This window comes from Mesitornis unicolor, unplaced genomic scaffold, assembly GCF_000695765.1.
Source record: "Mesitornis unicolor isolate BGI_N332 unplaced genomic scaffold, ASM69576v1 scaffold8303, whole genome shotgun sequence".
NCBI lineage: Eukaryota > Metazoa > Chordata > Aves > Mesitornithiformes > Mesitornithidae > Mesitornis > Mesitornis unicolor.
In genome coordinates, this window is record NW_010172548.1 from 21,126 (window position 1) to 35,674 (window position 14,549).

The 14,549-nt window shown below is 35.3% G+C and overlaps 1 protein-coding gene across 1 annotated transcript in view; it reads left to right on the top strand.

Moving 5' to 3' along the window:
- The window catches only part of LOC104537516 (estrogen receptor-like), a gene marked incomplete at both ends in the record, with an annotated part of 14,947 nt that extends 6,453 nt beyond the window's left edge, over positions 1 to 8,494 (top strand). The window contains one exon of the mRNA XM_010180418.1: positions 8,162 to 8,494. Within this exon, the coding sequence (XP_010178720.1) occupies positions 8,162 to 8,494 (333 nt within the window). The remainder of the gene's footprint in view (positions 1 to 8,161) is intronic.
- Between the last annotated feature and the right edge of the window lie 6,055 nt (positions 8,495 to 14,549).

Sequence of the window (14,549 nt, forward strand, 5' to 3'; positions counted from 1 at the left end):
GGGGGAAGGAATTCCTTTTCCTTCCTGCCATGATTTCTGTTGGTTGCTACAAGGGGTTTCATCATGGATCCCACACCATCCTCACACTCATTAAACCACTCTGACATTTTATGTTCAATTTATTTATGAGTGAAATGTCTTAATTTTGTAATCCTGTTTAATTTCGGTGTTGCAGTCTTTTCCTTTGCATAAGGCTGTCTTTTTCCATAATGTTTCCACCAGCCCTGTTCTGAACCTGTTCCTTCTAGGAGCCGCAGCAGCTTTGCTGCTGAAATGGAAAAGAAGCAGTAAAAGTCTGCATTACCAGGAAGCAAATAGAGAAGGAAGTCTTTAAAGTTAAAAACTAATTCCTGAGTACTGCTTTTAATTAGGAGCTTCTTCCCTGGGTTAAATGTTACTTAGTTTGCAAAATAGTTCCAGTAAGACATGAAACAACTCTGATATGAATAAGAAGCTATTGCTTATACACTTGCTGCCTAGAAACTGAACTCTGGTTCTCCAGTTCTGGCACTTAGCTAGCCTTTATGTTTTGACTAGTCAAGTTTCCAAATCTACTTTATTTCCACTAGTTTAAATGCTTTAAATGCCATCTGAATGACTGTCAAGTAGAAGGTGGAGGTTAATTTGTAGAGTATTGACTATTGCAAGGATTTGCAGAGTGCTGCTCATGTACTATCAGTGGTCCAGGTCAAAGTTATGTACTGAAGATTTTTAAGCAGTAATTGCATTCATATGCACATGGCTGGAGCAGTGACTGAATCACCACCTGAATGTGGGAACTGTAGGGTGGCAAGTGGTAGTAGTAGCGGAAAGACAGTGTACATTTTCCAAGTTTTTGTGGAGTTTCTAAGCACTCGGGACAAAAAAAGCCAGATGTTGTGGCAGAGGTTATTTTTGTCTATGATTTAAAATATTCTTACTAATTAATAATAAGTCCAATAGCATGCTGCTTCTCTGATGGTACTTTGTCAAAAAGGGGGCATAGGATTTAACAGTTCATGTTTTTTTGTTTCCCTGGACTTCCCCATGAAACCTGATTATCTTCCAGTAACCTAAACAAGTAGAAAATCTAAAATGCAATTGTAGTGAATGTAAGTTTTCCTTGCAGCTGTAGAAAATGACTGTGCCATTAATCAAATTGTGACTATATGCAAACACTAATATTAAACCCAAATTCTGTTATTTTATTAAAAAAATTTCTATTGTCACATCACAATGTAGAAGTCAAGACTCTCTCTACAGGTAGTCCATTTGTTTGCATGCATCAGGGCTAGCACTTGCTAGCAAAAGAGAACTTTGTGTGTGCCTAAAGTTTTAGATTATAATATTTGTTAAGTAAGACACATACATACCAACATGAGATGGGTAAGGATTACCAATGGTGATTGAGGTGTTGCTTTTAATTTTCATGCTTGCTCACTGTGTGATTTTAAGTCTTTGTACATTGATTCTAAAATTTTGAGGTTTTGAGAAGTTAACACCATCATGAATAAAAAAGCCCTGAAATCTTCAGGTGAAAGACAGTAAAATATGTCCTAATAATAGAGTACCTGAGCTATCACAGATTTATCACATATGCAACTTATGGCCAGCTACATATTTTCCTACTCATGTAATGTTTATGATGATATATGTTATGACAACTACAGAAACTACTAAAGGCAGAATTTCACTGCAGCTCAATTAAAAAAAAAATATTAATTTTACTGTAGATCATATTTTAAAAAGCTCTAAATAAACAGTACGCCTCTAATCTGCATTTCCATGAAGACAGACAAGTGGCTAGTTCTTTCTGTCAAGGCATTACCCATGAATGGAGGTGAGGATTAGAAAGTAATTCTTTTAGTACTTTAGAATTCTGTAGTGCAATATAGTCAGCAAGTGCAAGGAAAGGATGCAGTTAAAATTTTAGGAAGTAAAAGACACATGAATATACTCACTGCTATGTCCTAAAGCAAGTATTTTATGAAGATAGGCTTAACTTGTTTCAGTCATTGCATAAAAATAAAAGATAATAACATGTGTTCCTTCTAAAACAAGAAAGATACACCAGAAAAAAAGAAAGTAATTAACCTGAATGGAGTACGTCACCTCTGCAAGTGTATAAAGTGATGAAAAATTATGCAGGCAGCAGTTAGAATTACTTCCCAATCCAGTCATTATGTCCTGGTTATTAAATATATCCTAGAAGCATTACTTAATCCCATTCCCCACATTAGTTCAATTTTCTTCCCCCCTTCAGATGTCCATCAATTCTCTTTCTACCTGCTTCAGTTTTTCATTTTATCAGTTCTGCTTTTCCTGTGAACTCTTAGGTGCTTCAGCCCTGTCTTTCACGGCTAGAAGGAGAAGCAGCAGAGCAGTTCCTTGAAAGCTGTGTTTTAAAATAAGGAAGAGTAGCAAAGAAAAAGTATTTCTTCTCCCTCATTTGCCTGTAAATATCAGGTCCTGAGGTCCAGTGAGAGCTCTCACCAGTCATCTTTCTTTTCCCAAATAGGCCTTCAGAAGTCAAAACAAAATCTTAATTATACACAGAGAAAGCATATGTAATAACAGGCAAAATACTTTGTTTAGAAAAGGTGAAATAAAACCTCCTATTTCCTATAGATGTTATATAGCAGTTTCAAGCATAAAATACTGTCTCATCTCACTGTATGGACCTGGAATTCTAAAGTCAAAAGTGTTGCCACTTCCTGCACTCATCTTTGAATTGCTTCAAAAGTGAATGTATATTTATGGTCCAGCTACACAATGATAATGGATTTCTAGATTTCTTGAAATAAAGTGCTGATTTAAGATTATCTTAGTTTCATGTTGTTGTCAGATTCTTCTAAGATAAACAGCATTGGACTAAGCCAGTTTTAATGAATGGGATAGTCTAAGAAAAATATCACAGCTGCAACATTCGTATCACTTATCGCAAGACAAGAGATATTGTTCCTGCCTAAATTCACAATTTGTGTAATTGCATTCTGCCGATTTACATTTTTCTATAAAATAAAATAGTTATGTCCTCTCCCAAACTATAATAGTGTTGTCAGGTGACTTCTATGTGTGTGTCACGTGATGACAGCTACAATTAATTTGAAGGAAAATAAATTTCTGTGTATGATATGTACAGTCATGATGTATATTAATAAAGTATATTAATAATTAAAGTTGCAAAGTGAAATTCTGAAATGTTAGAAAATACAGAAATTATCAGTGTGACCTATATTAAACCACCTTATTGTATGGTCTTAGTATCCTTTGCCCTCCAGAAAGACTGCAAAACTTTGTTTCTGTTACCACTGTTAAAGATGTACCATGAGACTGGTAACTGATTCTGCAGATTGTTTGGAAGATGAAGCACAGAGATGTATTTCAAACAGAAACTTGCAGTCCAAAGTTTTTTAGGTTGTGAACACTGCCCAGGGCTGACGTCTCACCTTTTCTGAGGTGATCCAGGAGACTGTGGATTAAAGAGAGTTTGTGTTCATGAGGTTGGGCTCTACATGTAAAGTGCCTCTATGACTGGTAGCCACTGATACAAATAGTAAAAAAAAAAATCATAGAATCGTAGAATGGTTTAGGTTGGAAAAGACCTTAAATATCATCCAGTCCAACCACCCTGCCATGGGCAGGGACACTTCCCACTAGACCAAGTTGCTCAAAGCCCTGATCAACCTGGCCTTGAACCCTTTCAAGGAGGAGGCATCCACAACTTCCCTGGGCAACCTGTGCCAGTGTCTCAGCACCCTCACAATAAAGAATTTCTTTCTAATATCTAGACTAAATCTACTCTCTTCCAGTTTAAGATCATTAGCCATTTTTTTATTGCTACCTGCCCTTGTAAAAAGTCCCTCCCCAGCTTTCCTATAGGACCCCTTCAGGAACTGGAAGGCAATAAGGTCCCCCCAGAGCCTTCTCTTCTCCAGACTGAACAATCCCAAATGATTTGCTGAAAATCTGTATAGTAAAATGCAGTTAAAGAACTATACCTCTGTAGAATTTTAGTGTAGGTTTCTTTAAAAAAATTTTGGGAAATGAAGTTTTTTTCTGCATTTGCAGGTAAACAAGATAAGTTTAAACATATAATTCACCTGAGAGTTTTAACCTTCGAAGAAAGGTACTATTCATAGAAAGTAACTGTTGTAGTTTTTGCTTGCAGCTGTTGGAAAGCTGTTCAGAACTCCAGCAAAACTGAAATGGAGTGTGAAGAGATGAGTTAATAAATAGACTGCAAATGAATAGGCTTCACAATGACAGGCAGATGCAGTTTCCATATTAATATACACCCTTCATTTGAACAAGCGAAGAGAATGTTGTGCATATAAGGGAAAGAAAAGATGATAGTCTTTTGCATTTTTTGTATCACGTTAGTGAAAATAGCACAATAAGTATTCCAGATAGTAGGTGGGTGTTGCAAACAAAACAAAAAGCAATAGCTGTTGTATTTAGGATTTCCAAAATAGTGATCAATAGGAAGGACATAAAAATATTTTGGTTGTCTTAGTTTATCAGATAACCAGTTTTTCTCAGTCTTAGTGACAATAAAAGTTTATTGGGTTCTATCAAATCTGTTTTAATTTATTGCAAACAATAAGCATTCTTGAATTTCTTATATAACACTGAACATACAAAGGTGGAATTTTATTCTTAGTAGTAGGTAGGAAGAAGCTGGCTGTTGGATAGCTGAGATTCAATATTCATCCAGTACATTCCTAACTTAGATTTTTAAAAATAATCTGGAATTAATTTTTTGTTTAGTTTTAATCATGTTAGAAAACACTAGGGAACTGTTTCATTTGGTTAACGTTGCCTCCACCATCTAGATGTAATTTTCTTGATGATCAGGTTCTTCTACCTCAAGTAATAATTACTCAACAGATTTGAAACCTGCCTTCACATCTGACAGAATTTACATATGAAGTGTTAAAAGACTGCCTTTGAAAATCTTGGCTCTTGTAGCTCAAGTACTCAAGTACTTCCATTTTTGGAAGAATATTGTTTTTCATAACATTTGGCAATTCAGGTTCCTTTATTGGCTGAAATGTGAAATCAAAATTAATTCATCCATATATTTTAAAAAACCTTACAGTATCCTTGCACTTTTGGCAATTAAAATGCAGCTTGCTAGAGTTGTCTGTTTTGGAATTAGTGACTGTGCATCACTATTATCTTTTCTTGACAGAGATAAAATTTGATTAAGCTGAAGGAGATTTGGACACACTTGCATTTTTCAGAGAGATACTCACTCCTATTTGGTCCAAGAAAATGAATAATAAAATCATAGTGTTGCTTGTCTGTCTAGGGTTTAGGTGAAGAGTTAGTAGTAATTTCTATAAATCTCCGATGGGTATGATGCTTATATAGGTTCAAAGACCTTTCTGGCTGTGATCATAAAAGCTGTTGATGTGATGAAGAGGGAATGCATACTCTTACTGACTTTTTTTTTCAGATCTAGTCTCTACAAAATCCAATGTAGGCTTACTATGTTTGTTTGTTTGCTTGATTTTTTTTTTTTTTAATCCTGAAATACAAATGTGAAAATTAATTTTGTGGTCATCTCCAACTGGATATATTCAACTTTGCTCAATGTCCCTCTTTTTTCAAGGCAAAGAAAAGTCAGTGCGAAGCTTGTAGATTAATTAAAAATAAAACTATAATTCTTATTTAGAATCTTGTTTATTTGTAAGCATCTAAATACGCTTACATTTTTCATCTTCTCTCTGTTGTGTCAAATTTTCATCACATCCTTGTCTTACTTAACAATGCAAGCCTGGCATAAGTAAAAACCAAAACCAAAAGAGTCCTTTCTGATCTTCTAGTAATCTATGCCAAGGAGACGTAAGCTAAAGGTGCCCTATTTGTGTTTATTAAACCTTAATGAATTCTTTTCTCATCAAATCTGGCCTATAGCTTTGTAACACATGCCAACTTTTGATGTATTCACACGTTCAGCTTTGTTTCTGCATGGTGTGAAAAAGTTCTTCTTGTCTGTCCTGAACCTTGCATGGAGCAGTTTCATTTGATACCACCTTGTATTAGAAGAGAAGCATGGATGCTCGTACTTTATTAATGTTCTTGCTGTTCCTGATTTTGTAGTCTTGTATCTGGCTTGTAGGCATAGTCAATTGAGCTGTTCCTTGTACCAAACTTGCGTCACTCTTCGGATCATCTTACTTGTCTTTCTCTTATCCCTTTTTCATTTCCTTTAGACCTCTTTTTTTTTTTTTAAATGGGAAGAAGAGAAATGTATACGTTGTTCATTGTAGTGTGCCTCATGAGTTAATAAAATCTGTGATTTATGAAGATCCTCTGTCCTCCCTTCCTCTCCTAGTAATTTCTAGCCATCTATTTACTTTCTAAACTAAGTTATCTGATGTCTTTATAGTATTATTATAACCCCAAGATCTTGTTTCTGAATTATGTCAGTTCTGAGTCCATCTATTTATGAGTGCGTTGAACAGTACAGGCCTCAAGGATACTTTTAACTCTTTAAAAGGAAATTGCTAGATGAACAGCTGTATAATTTTGGATGTGTAAAAGTTAACAAATTCTTTAGTGTATATGAGCCCCATGGTTTGTTCACATGATTATGTCTACATGTTTCACAGGACAATTTTAATTCAAAACATTACACTGATATAAAGCATGCAACAAAAATATCTGTTACAGATGGAGCATGCATGTTATTGCGTATTGCAATGTACTAAGGTACAAATGAGAATAACTCTAGGATGATGTTTTGCCACAGAAAGTCTTGCATTTTTTCTTAATAGCAAGAATCTCCCCCTCCTCTGCTAAACAGAAAGAGTTTAGTGATAGGAAAACTGGTATTGCTGAATGAAAAATGGGAACAGCAATGCACTTGAGACTTGGCTTGCAACTAGTTTAACAAATGAGAAAATGTAGGGACGTTAAGCAGTAGAAGTGATGAAAGATTTGTTGAACTTACTTTATTTGGAAAGATTAACAGAATAGAATCAGAAGGCCTCCTAGTTTTTGAATGAATTAAACTTATACAGCTTAATCTTCAAGTACTGATTCAGTGAAAAGATATGTATTGTTTACTTTCAAGTGTCAGCAGTTCTCAAAGATGTTTTCTTTAGTTTTGTTTTAATTGTCCTTTCTTATTTGTTTCTTAAATACTTTGCCTCCTCCTCTATAGATACTACTTTTATTTTTTAAAACTGGGACTAGTGCTGCTTTTCCATGTTTTAAGAGAACTCCAGAATAAGCTCCATCATAAGCTGCTTTGTCCTCATAGCTCAATACCTTGTGTGCTTTCCTTATTACTTGCTCGTCCCTCACCCCCATTTGATGATTGATTTAAGTTTTAACTCAGTCTCAGAATGCCTGTGCCTCCTCCACTCAGAGCCAGACTTAATCTTCCCGTTATGGTTGGAGTCCACATGGGTTTTATCTTTATGTTTTTCTTGCAACTTTTCCACAAAGGGAGATTTTGTTCCACTGTAAGGTCTTACATTGTTGTTCTAAGTGGTATAGCTGACTTGATAGTATTCCAAGGTTCAGGGTCATACAGTGCTAAGCACATTGCAGAAATATGCAGTAATGTCAAAGACAGTTTCTGTTGCAGTTATTACAGCCTTTTGACAGTAGGTCTCGCACATTAGATTTTGAGGGTGCAACTGAGTTCTTGTCTTACTTCTGTTTATCTACTTATAGGACATTCTTTATTACTCTATATAAGCTCATCTCATAATGGGGTTTTTTCTGGATAATTTAAATGTAATTTTGGTGATCACAAGCTCAGTAATAGGATGATGTTTAATTAAAATAATCATTTATAGAATAGTTATTTGCTAGAGGTTGGGACATACTTTGAAGTTTGTGCTGTAAAGAAATAATTATTTATTCCCAATTACTGACTTCCATTTCTGGGGCTAAAGCACCTATAGAATGTCACTAGTCTAGAGTACAACTGATCTGTTTTTTAGGAAGGAGTACACCATTCCTGACACTAAACTTTTAAAAATGTTTTTTCCCTGCAACTACTCATGTAGGATTTCATATACAGGAAGAAGTTTTCAGAAGATAAACCAAGATTTAATGCTACCTGGGTCTATCAGCAGTAGCTGTTGATTGGCTGAAGTCATACGTATGTAATATATATGTTCAAGGAAAAGGACTTCATTATATTCTTGTGTGCCTCTAGGAGTCCGGAAAGACCGCAGAGGTGGGCGAATGATGAAACAAAAACGTCAAAGAGAGGAGCAGGATTCCAGGAATGGGGAGGCTTCTACAGAGCTACGAGCTCCCACCCTCTGGACAAGTCCACTGGTGGTTAAACATAGCAAGAAGAACAGTCCAGCCCTGTCCCTGACAGCAGAACAGATGGTCAGTGCTTTGCTGGAAGCGGAACCACCCATAATTTATTCTGAATATGACCCAAGTAGACCCTTCAATGAAGCCTCTATGATGACCCTGCTGACCAACCTTGCAGACAGAGAATTAGTGCACATGATCAACTGGGCAAAGAGAGTTCCAGGTAAGAAAAAAAAAGCCTAAACGGACTATAAAAGCCACTACTTGACAAACCATTAATAAAAAGACATACCAGTTTTCACAGTACATATTCTAATTTAATGCAAATTGTTCATTTAAGTATAAATACATTAAAAGTATCACAAATTTTATGTTATATTGGTTGGTAAAAAACTATAGTACAGTGTAAGTGACTTCTGAAGAAAGACACAGTCATGAAAATATACTTCCCCATGCTATAGAACGTTGCACAGTTTTTTGACTGCAAATACATTTTTTTAGTGAAAAATAGCAAAATAAAAGGTAAAACCAGACTATTAAAAGCCTAATCTAATCAATTTGATCTAATCAAATTATGTTATCATTTAGATCCCTTTTGAAAAAAGAGTTACTCTCCTGTCTGTAGGGTAAGCCATGAATTCAGGATCACCTCTGAGCCCATAAGTATTGGTATTATTTATTTAATTGCCAGTTTGTCTTTTTGACCTTTACTTACAGATCTTCCATGGGTTTTGGGTCTGAAGAACAGAGACAGAATAGCAATTTTTGCATAATTTTTTTTTCCTACTGGAACTAGGTATTTTTATCTTTATCATTTTGCTGCATCATGGTTGCTGAGCTACGACCCCTCTTTTCCGGAAGTGAATTACAGAATTGTGGGAAGTATGTAACATTTTTGGCTGAATGTATGTTACACATTCATTCATGTGGTTTAATTAATTTATATCAATGAAATAAGAGAGCATTTTTGTAACTAAAATTCATAATAGTTTAAAATTTCAGTCTACAAGGCTACTTTTCATAAGTTAATATTTAAATATTTATTAGAAATTTATTGCACACGCTGTACTTTTAGCTTTGTAAAAATACTGGCATACACGGTAATTTATACTTTATAAATCACTGAGATTTTCTTCTCTTTAATTTTTACTTTAGCAATTTATTTCATTAAAATTATGTAGCTGCTTTATGAAGGAATGTTAGAGAACACTACCACAGCTCTTACTCTCATAGTGCATTACCTCAGCAGCATTACACACAGGTTATGTCATTTTTTCTGTTTTCCTTAATTTAAACTTGGCAAGACTCTTCCTGGTAAATCAATAACCCATAAAATCTGAGTCTTTTCCAGTCCTCATGGGTACCATTTTCACCACTTTTCACATGTCACTTTGTGGACTCCAGCTATGATCAATGAGAACCTCTGTGCATTACATTTCTCATCATATCTTATAAGAAATCACCTGAGAATTTTATTCTTTATTCTTGACAAAGCCACAGTAGTTAAGGTCTGATCCACAGTCTGTGCAGGTCAAGGGCCAGTTCTCTTCTTGATTTAGGTATGCTTTGGATCATGCTTTTACAAAATGCTTTTGAAAAATGAACATGTGTCTATAGTGTTAAAGCTATTCACTATCAAAACAGCTGAATTCAAATGACTTTCCTACTGATTTTAGAGATATAATTAGTCTAAGTCTGTTAAAATCCATAATCTACATTCAACAAGAATATACCACATTCTAAATTCATTATGTTGTCCAACTGGAAACACTTGTCTTCTCTGACGATTTATTTTGATAGTTAATGCAATTAATGAAAATGTGTTTAGATACAAAACAAAACTGTTAGGGAACTCAGATCTGTTTTTTATTCAGAAATCTCTCTAAAACTGCTTGTCACAAGAATATTACATCTGGTGAAGATCAGAAAACTGCCTGGTTTACTAAATATATCCTTTATTTCCTAAGCAAGCTTCTGAAATTTGAAAATCAAATGTATAAGGTTATCAGCTATTCGTGTATAGCCAGTGTATTTTACTTTTAAATAAATATGTCTGTTAATTGTCAAAATAGCTCCTAGGGATAAACTAAGCCAAATTATTATATGCGTATGCATTAATAAGTACTGTAACAGGTGAGGTTTTATATAAAACTAGTGAACTTTGGTTTAAAAAAACACATTTCCAGTCACAGTTTGAACTATTAATCATTATAAAAGCAATTGTACCAAAGGAAAGTCCAAAAGCAGGAGAGAGAGAATATAAATAATTTTGGAATTCCAAAAGTGCTGGACACCTAGCTGTTTCTTGGTGTTGTGGCTTGGAGGACAGTGTGCATGATCAAAACCCGAAATAAATGTATTTTAGAAACTTGATTCAAAAGAATTCTGGCCCAATCGATTATCTACCTCTAAAATAATGTCCTCTGAGATTAGTTTTGAAGCTAGATGCTTAAATCTTTATTTTGATCTCTCATTTAGTCCCTAGAAAAAGTTGAGTGTTCTTAGTTTTTTGGTACTAAATCTTAGAAGTACTGATCACCTTTCAAAGACAGGGCCTTTGCTTGAACTGGTTGCCTTAGTTTCCTTCTGCTGGAATGTGCTGGCAATAGATGTACATAAAGAGGAATGTGTCTGGCAATAGAAGTCGCATTTTCACCTCCACAGTATGTTGCCTTTGAATACTCCATTTTTACTAGGAATTATGCAATACTGCTTAATTAGAGAAGATAATTGTGTACTTTATGCATAAACAGATAAACTGAATAACTTTTTTCTGTTAGGTGAAGTATTTCATGCAACAGCATTGTGGGATTCCACTGTTATTTTCTCAGCTTATTTACAAAGGTTTCAAGCTTTACAATCAAGGGTAAAACTATCTATTTCTAAAAATGGAATGTGCTCTTTACCAGTATAGATAAACTGCTGCAGGAAACAGCCTGTCCTATGCATAGCTCTCAATCCTTAGAAGCATTGCACAAATTCATTTAGCTAAATACAGGCACTTAGTTGATGGAAAGTAAGGAGTGATTGGCTGGGTTGAAATCATATTTGTCGAGGAAGGAAGAAATTCATATTAACAGAGCAGAAGTGCAATGAAGATACAGCTTACAAATGTGTAAGGACTTTCAGGGACATGTTTGGAGTTTATTTTGCTGTGTAGGCTTTAAGGAATGGGGAGCGTGTCAAAGCAACTAGCAAAGACATTTGGTCAGTCAGCCTTTCTGATGATGTAAATACATCAGGGCATGGAACAAGAAATGGCTAATTAGAAGATGCACTGGGTCAAAGTGAATCTATTCTACAAGAAGAAGTAATGAAAATTATTATATGATGGACTGTGTAGTATAATGTAGACAGAGATCTGTTATAAAGACATGCTGAGGACAATCTCCAAAATGAGGTATTTTTGCAGACATGGCCTGACTGGGAAGATGACAACTTGTCTAAAACTTTATTGCAGCTTGTTCATCATTAGTTCAAACTTGTTTAACTGGACTCTGCAGTCTTGGTGGTGTTAATGAATTGCTGGGGAAAATAAGACTTGAGGCAGATGCTTGTGCATAACCTTAAAAATATTCTTCAATGTTTAACTATGAAATGATTGCTAAGTGAGGTCTTAACAAAGTTCTCCCATGATAGTACAACTCATAATATGCCAAGTGAATAAAATCTTATTTTAGTTTTAATTTGAAACCTTTGCCATTGATAGAAGTGGGTTTGCCAGATTACATGAACAAAAATCCTGTAGAGTGTCATATACATATACAAAAAATTCGGGATGTCTCACAGGATTTGCTCTTTACATGGCATAATGGGGATTTTTGGCTTAAGTCCTCCCATATGGGCTCTGTAAGACACCAGTGGTGCCTTCTGATTATGCCAGCCAGCTGGAACAGCACGCTGCTGCACATCAGGTGGGTACAAACAGATTGTGATTGGCTAGACTTTACATACACAGGTTTAAGTGAGCATATTGGTGTTGGGTGGACAGTTGGACTTGATGATCTTAGAGGTCTTTTCCAAACTTAAAAATGCTATGATTCCATGATTCTATGAAATTGAGCTTTTTACCATTTCACTGAGACAAATCACTAAAAATCACATGTAGGCAAAGTATCAGCATAGATGAATAAACATTCTGCTCATTTCTGAATCATGTATTTCAGAAAGATATGGCTTTCTATTTAATTCTTTATTTATATAACATCTTGGGTGTATAGTACCACCTTTAGTCTCACATAATAAGGTTTTTTTAGTTTAGTGAATTTTCATCATGGTCTTTAATGCAACAGGCAAAACCATTACTTTACCTTTCTACAGAAATGTTGATATGTCAAAGGAATTTTAACATTTTATTTGATTATTCACTTACTGTGTATATAATTTAATATCTATATTTGGAGTACTGTATTCTCTAAAAGAAGCTGGTATATTCAATGTAATCATCAATTTTTTTTTGTACAGAAGCTCTTGACATAGTAAGAGACATTACAAGTTTATACAGTGAGCTCATGGTAAAGAGTGTAGCTTTAAGAAAATTTTGTTGCAACGGTGAAACCTTTGGCACCGCTGCTAGAATCTTGCATAACTATTTACTACAAGTACAGTAGCTGTACAACTTAATCGCCCTAAAATGGTACACTGGGCATACAAGCTTTGAAGTTTTGAGATGATTCACGGTGCTGTACTTATTTTATGGCTTCATGAACCGAGGAGATAAACACTTTGGCACAGATTTTTTTATTTCAAAGCCACAGAAGTTGCTATTTTCTTAAGATATTATTTTCCTATTTGACCTTCTAGACTGCTTTGTTTGTTAAATTAGGAACAGTGTGTAAAGAGGCCAACAATAGCCACAATTTTACAATGTACTTCAGTGACACCAAACCTCGGGAAAAAAAAGTCAGCTTCCAGTGGAAGGAAAGGAGTTTTATACAAGAGTGTTACACTTAGCTTAAAAAAAAGGAATGGCTCACAATTCCTGTAGTGACATTTAATAAACCTTGCAAAATATCTGCTTTATAATCCTTTTTCCTTTGATTAATGGGCTTGCTGTGGAGATTTATGAAATGTTATTTTAAAAAAAACAAACACCCCTCTGCTTATTTCTTTAGTCTGTTGAAGTGATACTCTAGCTGCTCCTCTGACTTCATAGAGGAAAAACAGAGGAAGCAAGTAGATCTGTAAGCAAAAGAGAAATTATAGCAAGCATCTGGATCTTACTTTATGGCTGCATTTTTGCTAATTTAATTTTGTGAAGTTTCAATTAATTATCATGAATGTAAGTGATAAGAATCAATCTTTATAGTGGAATAAGATAACTGCTTACCTTTTGAATTTAAACATCAGACAGAATGGTATCATGCAATAGTATGATTATGCAGGGCAACAGAGTTAAAATTGTTGAATATTAAATAAAAGCTTTCCATCCCCGTGTTTTCTTAGTCTGGGAAGCATCTTTAGTCTTTCATGTCTATACTGTACAAAACCGAACACACCCCCCTTTCTGTCCTCCTCCCCCAGCTTCTGGGTGCTGTTTGAGACAAACCTCCTTTTCCAAGTAGCTTTGCTTTTATTATTTATAGAATTGTGTTTTAGTGCTTTTGAAACACAATGAGGTGTATTTCCTCCTGTAAAGAAACCTAAAAGAGAGAAAAGAATGAGACCACGTGACACAATGGTTTGTCAGTGAGAGATCAAAGCGAAGACACTGATTCTGAAGGACAGAGTCTGACAGAGTTATATACACTGGGAGCTTGTGTCAGACAGGGAAAAGCCAAAGCTGAGAAGGAAGAGTACAGCAGAAGGGCTTCAAAAAAAATATAAACTTTGGCTGCAGGTATCTATGGGAACAAACACACAAGCAGTGCTTTCACTAGCTGAAGACTGCAAGAAAATGATAGCAGGAGAAAATAAGATCAGGGTCTGAATAACAATTAGGATATTGGGAGTTCAAGAGGTATCCTAATGCAACAGTTTTCAAACTCTAGGGAGTCCCTAGAGTCAGAGATATAGAAGAGGAGGTAAATGCATCACGACTATGGTTAGCAAGCTGACTAGCATCAAGGACAATCCAACTTGGAGAATAAGTAGAGACCACATGCAAGAAGACCAGAGGAAGAAGATACTGGACATCAGTCAGGAGAGTCAACAGAAAGTTCAGCAGCTTAGTCGTGGATCTCTTACTGATTCCTAGGGCTCCTGCTAGAGGACAGTAATTTGTTCAGGGGCTCTTTGAAGCAGAAGGGTCGGGTTTTCGCCTGTTCCTCCTGCCACAA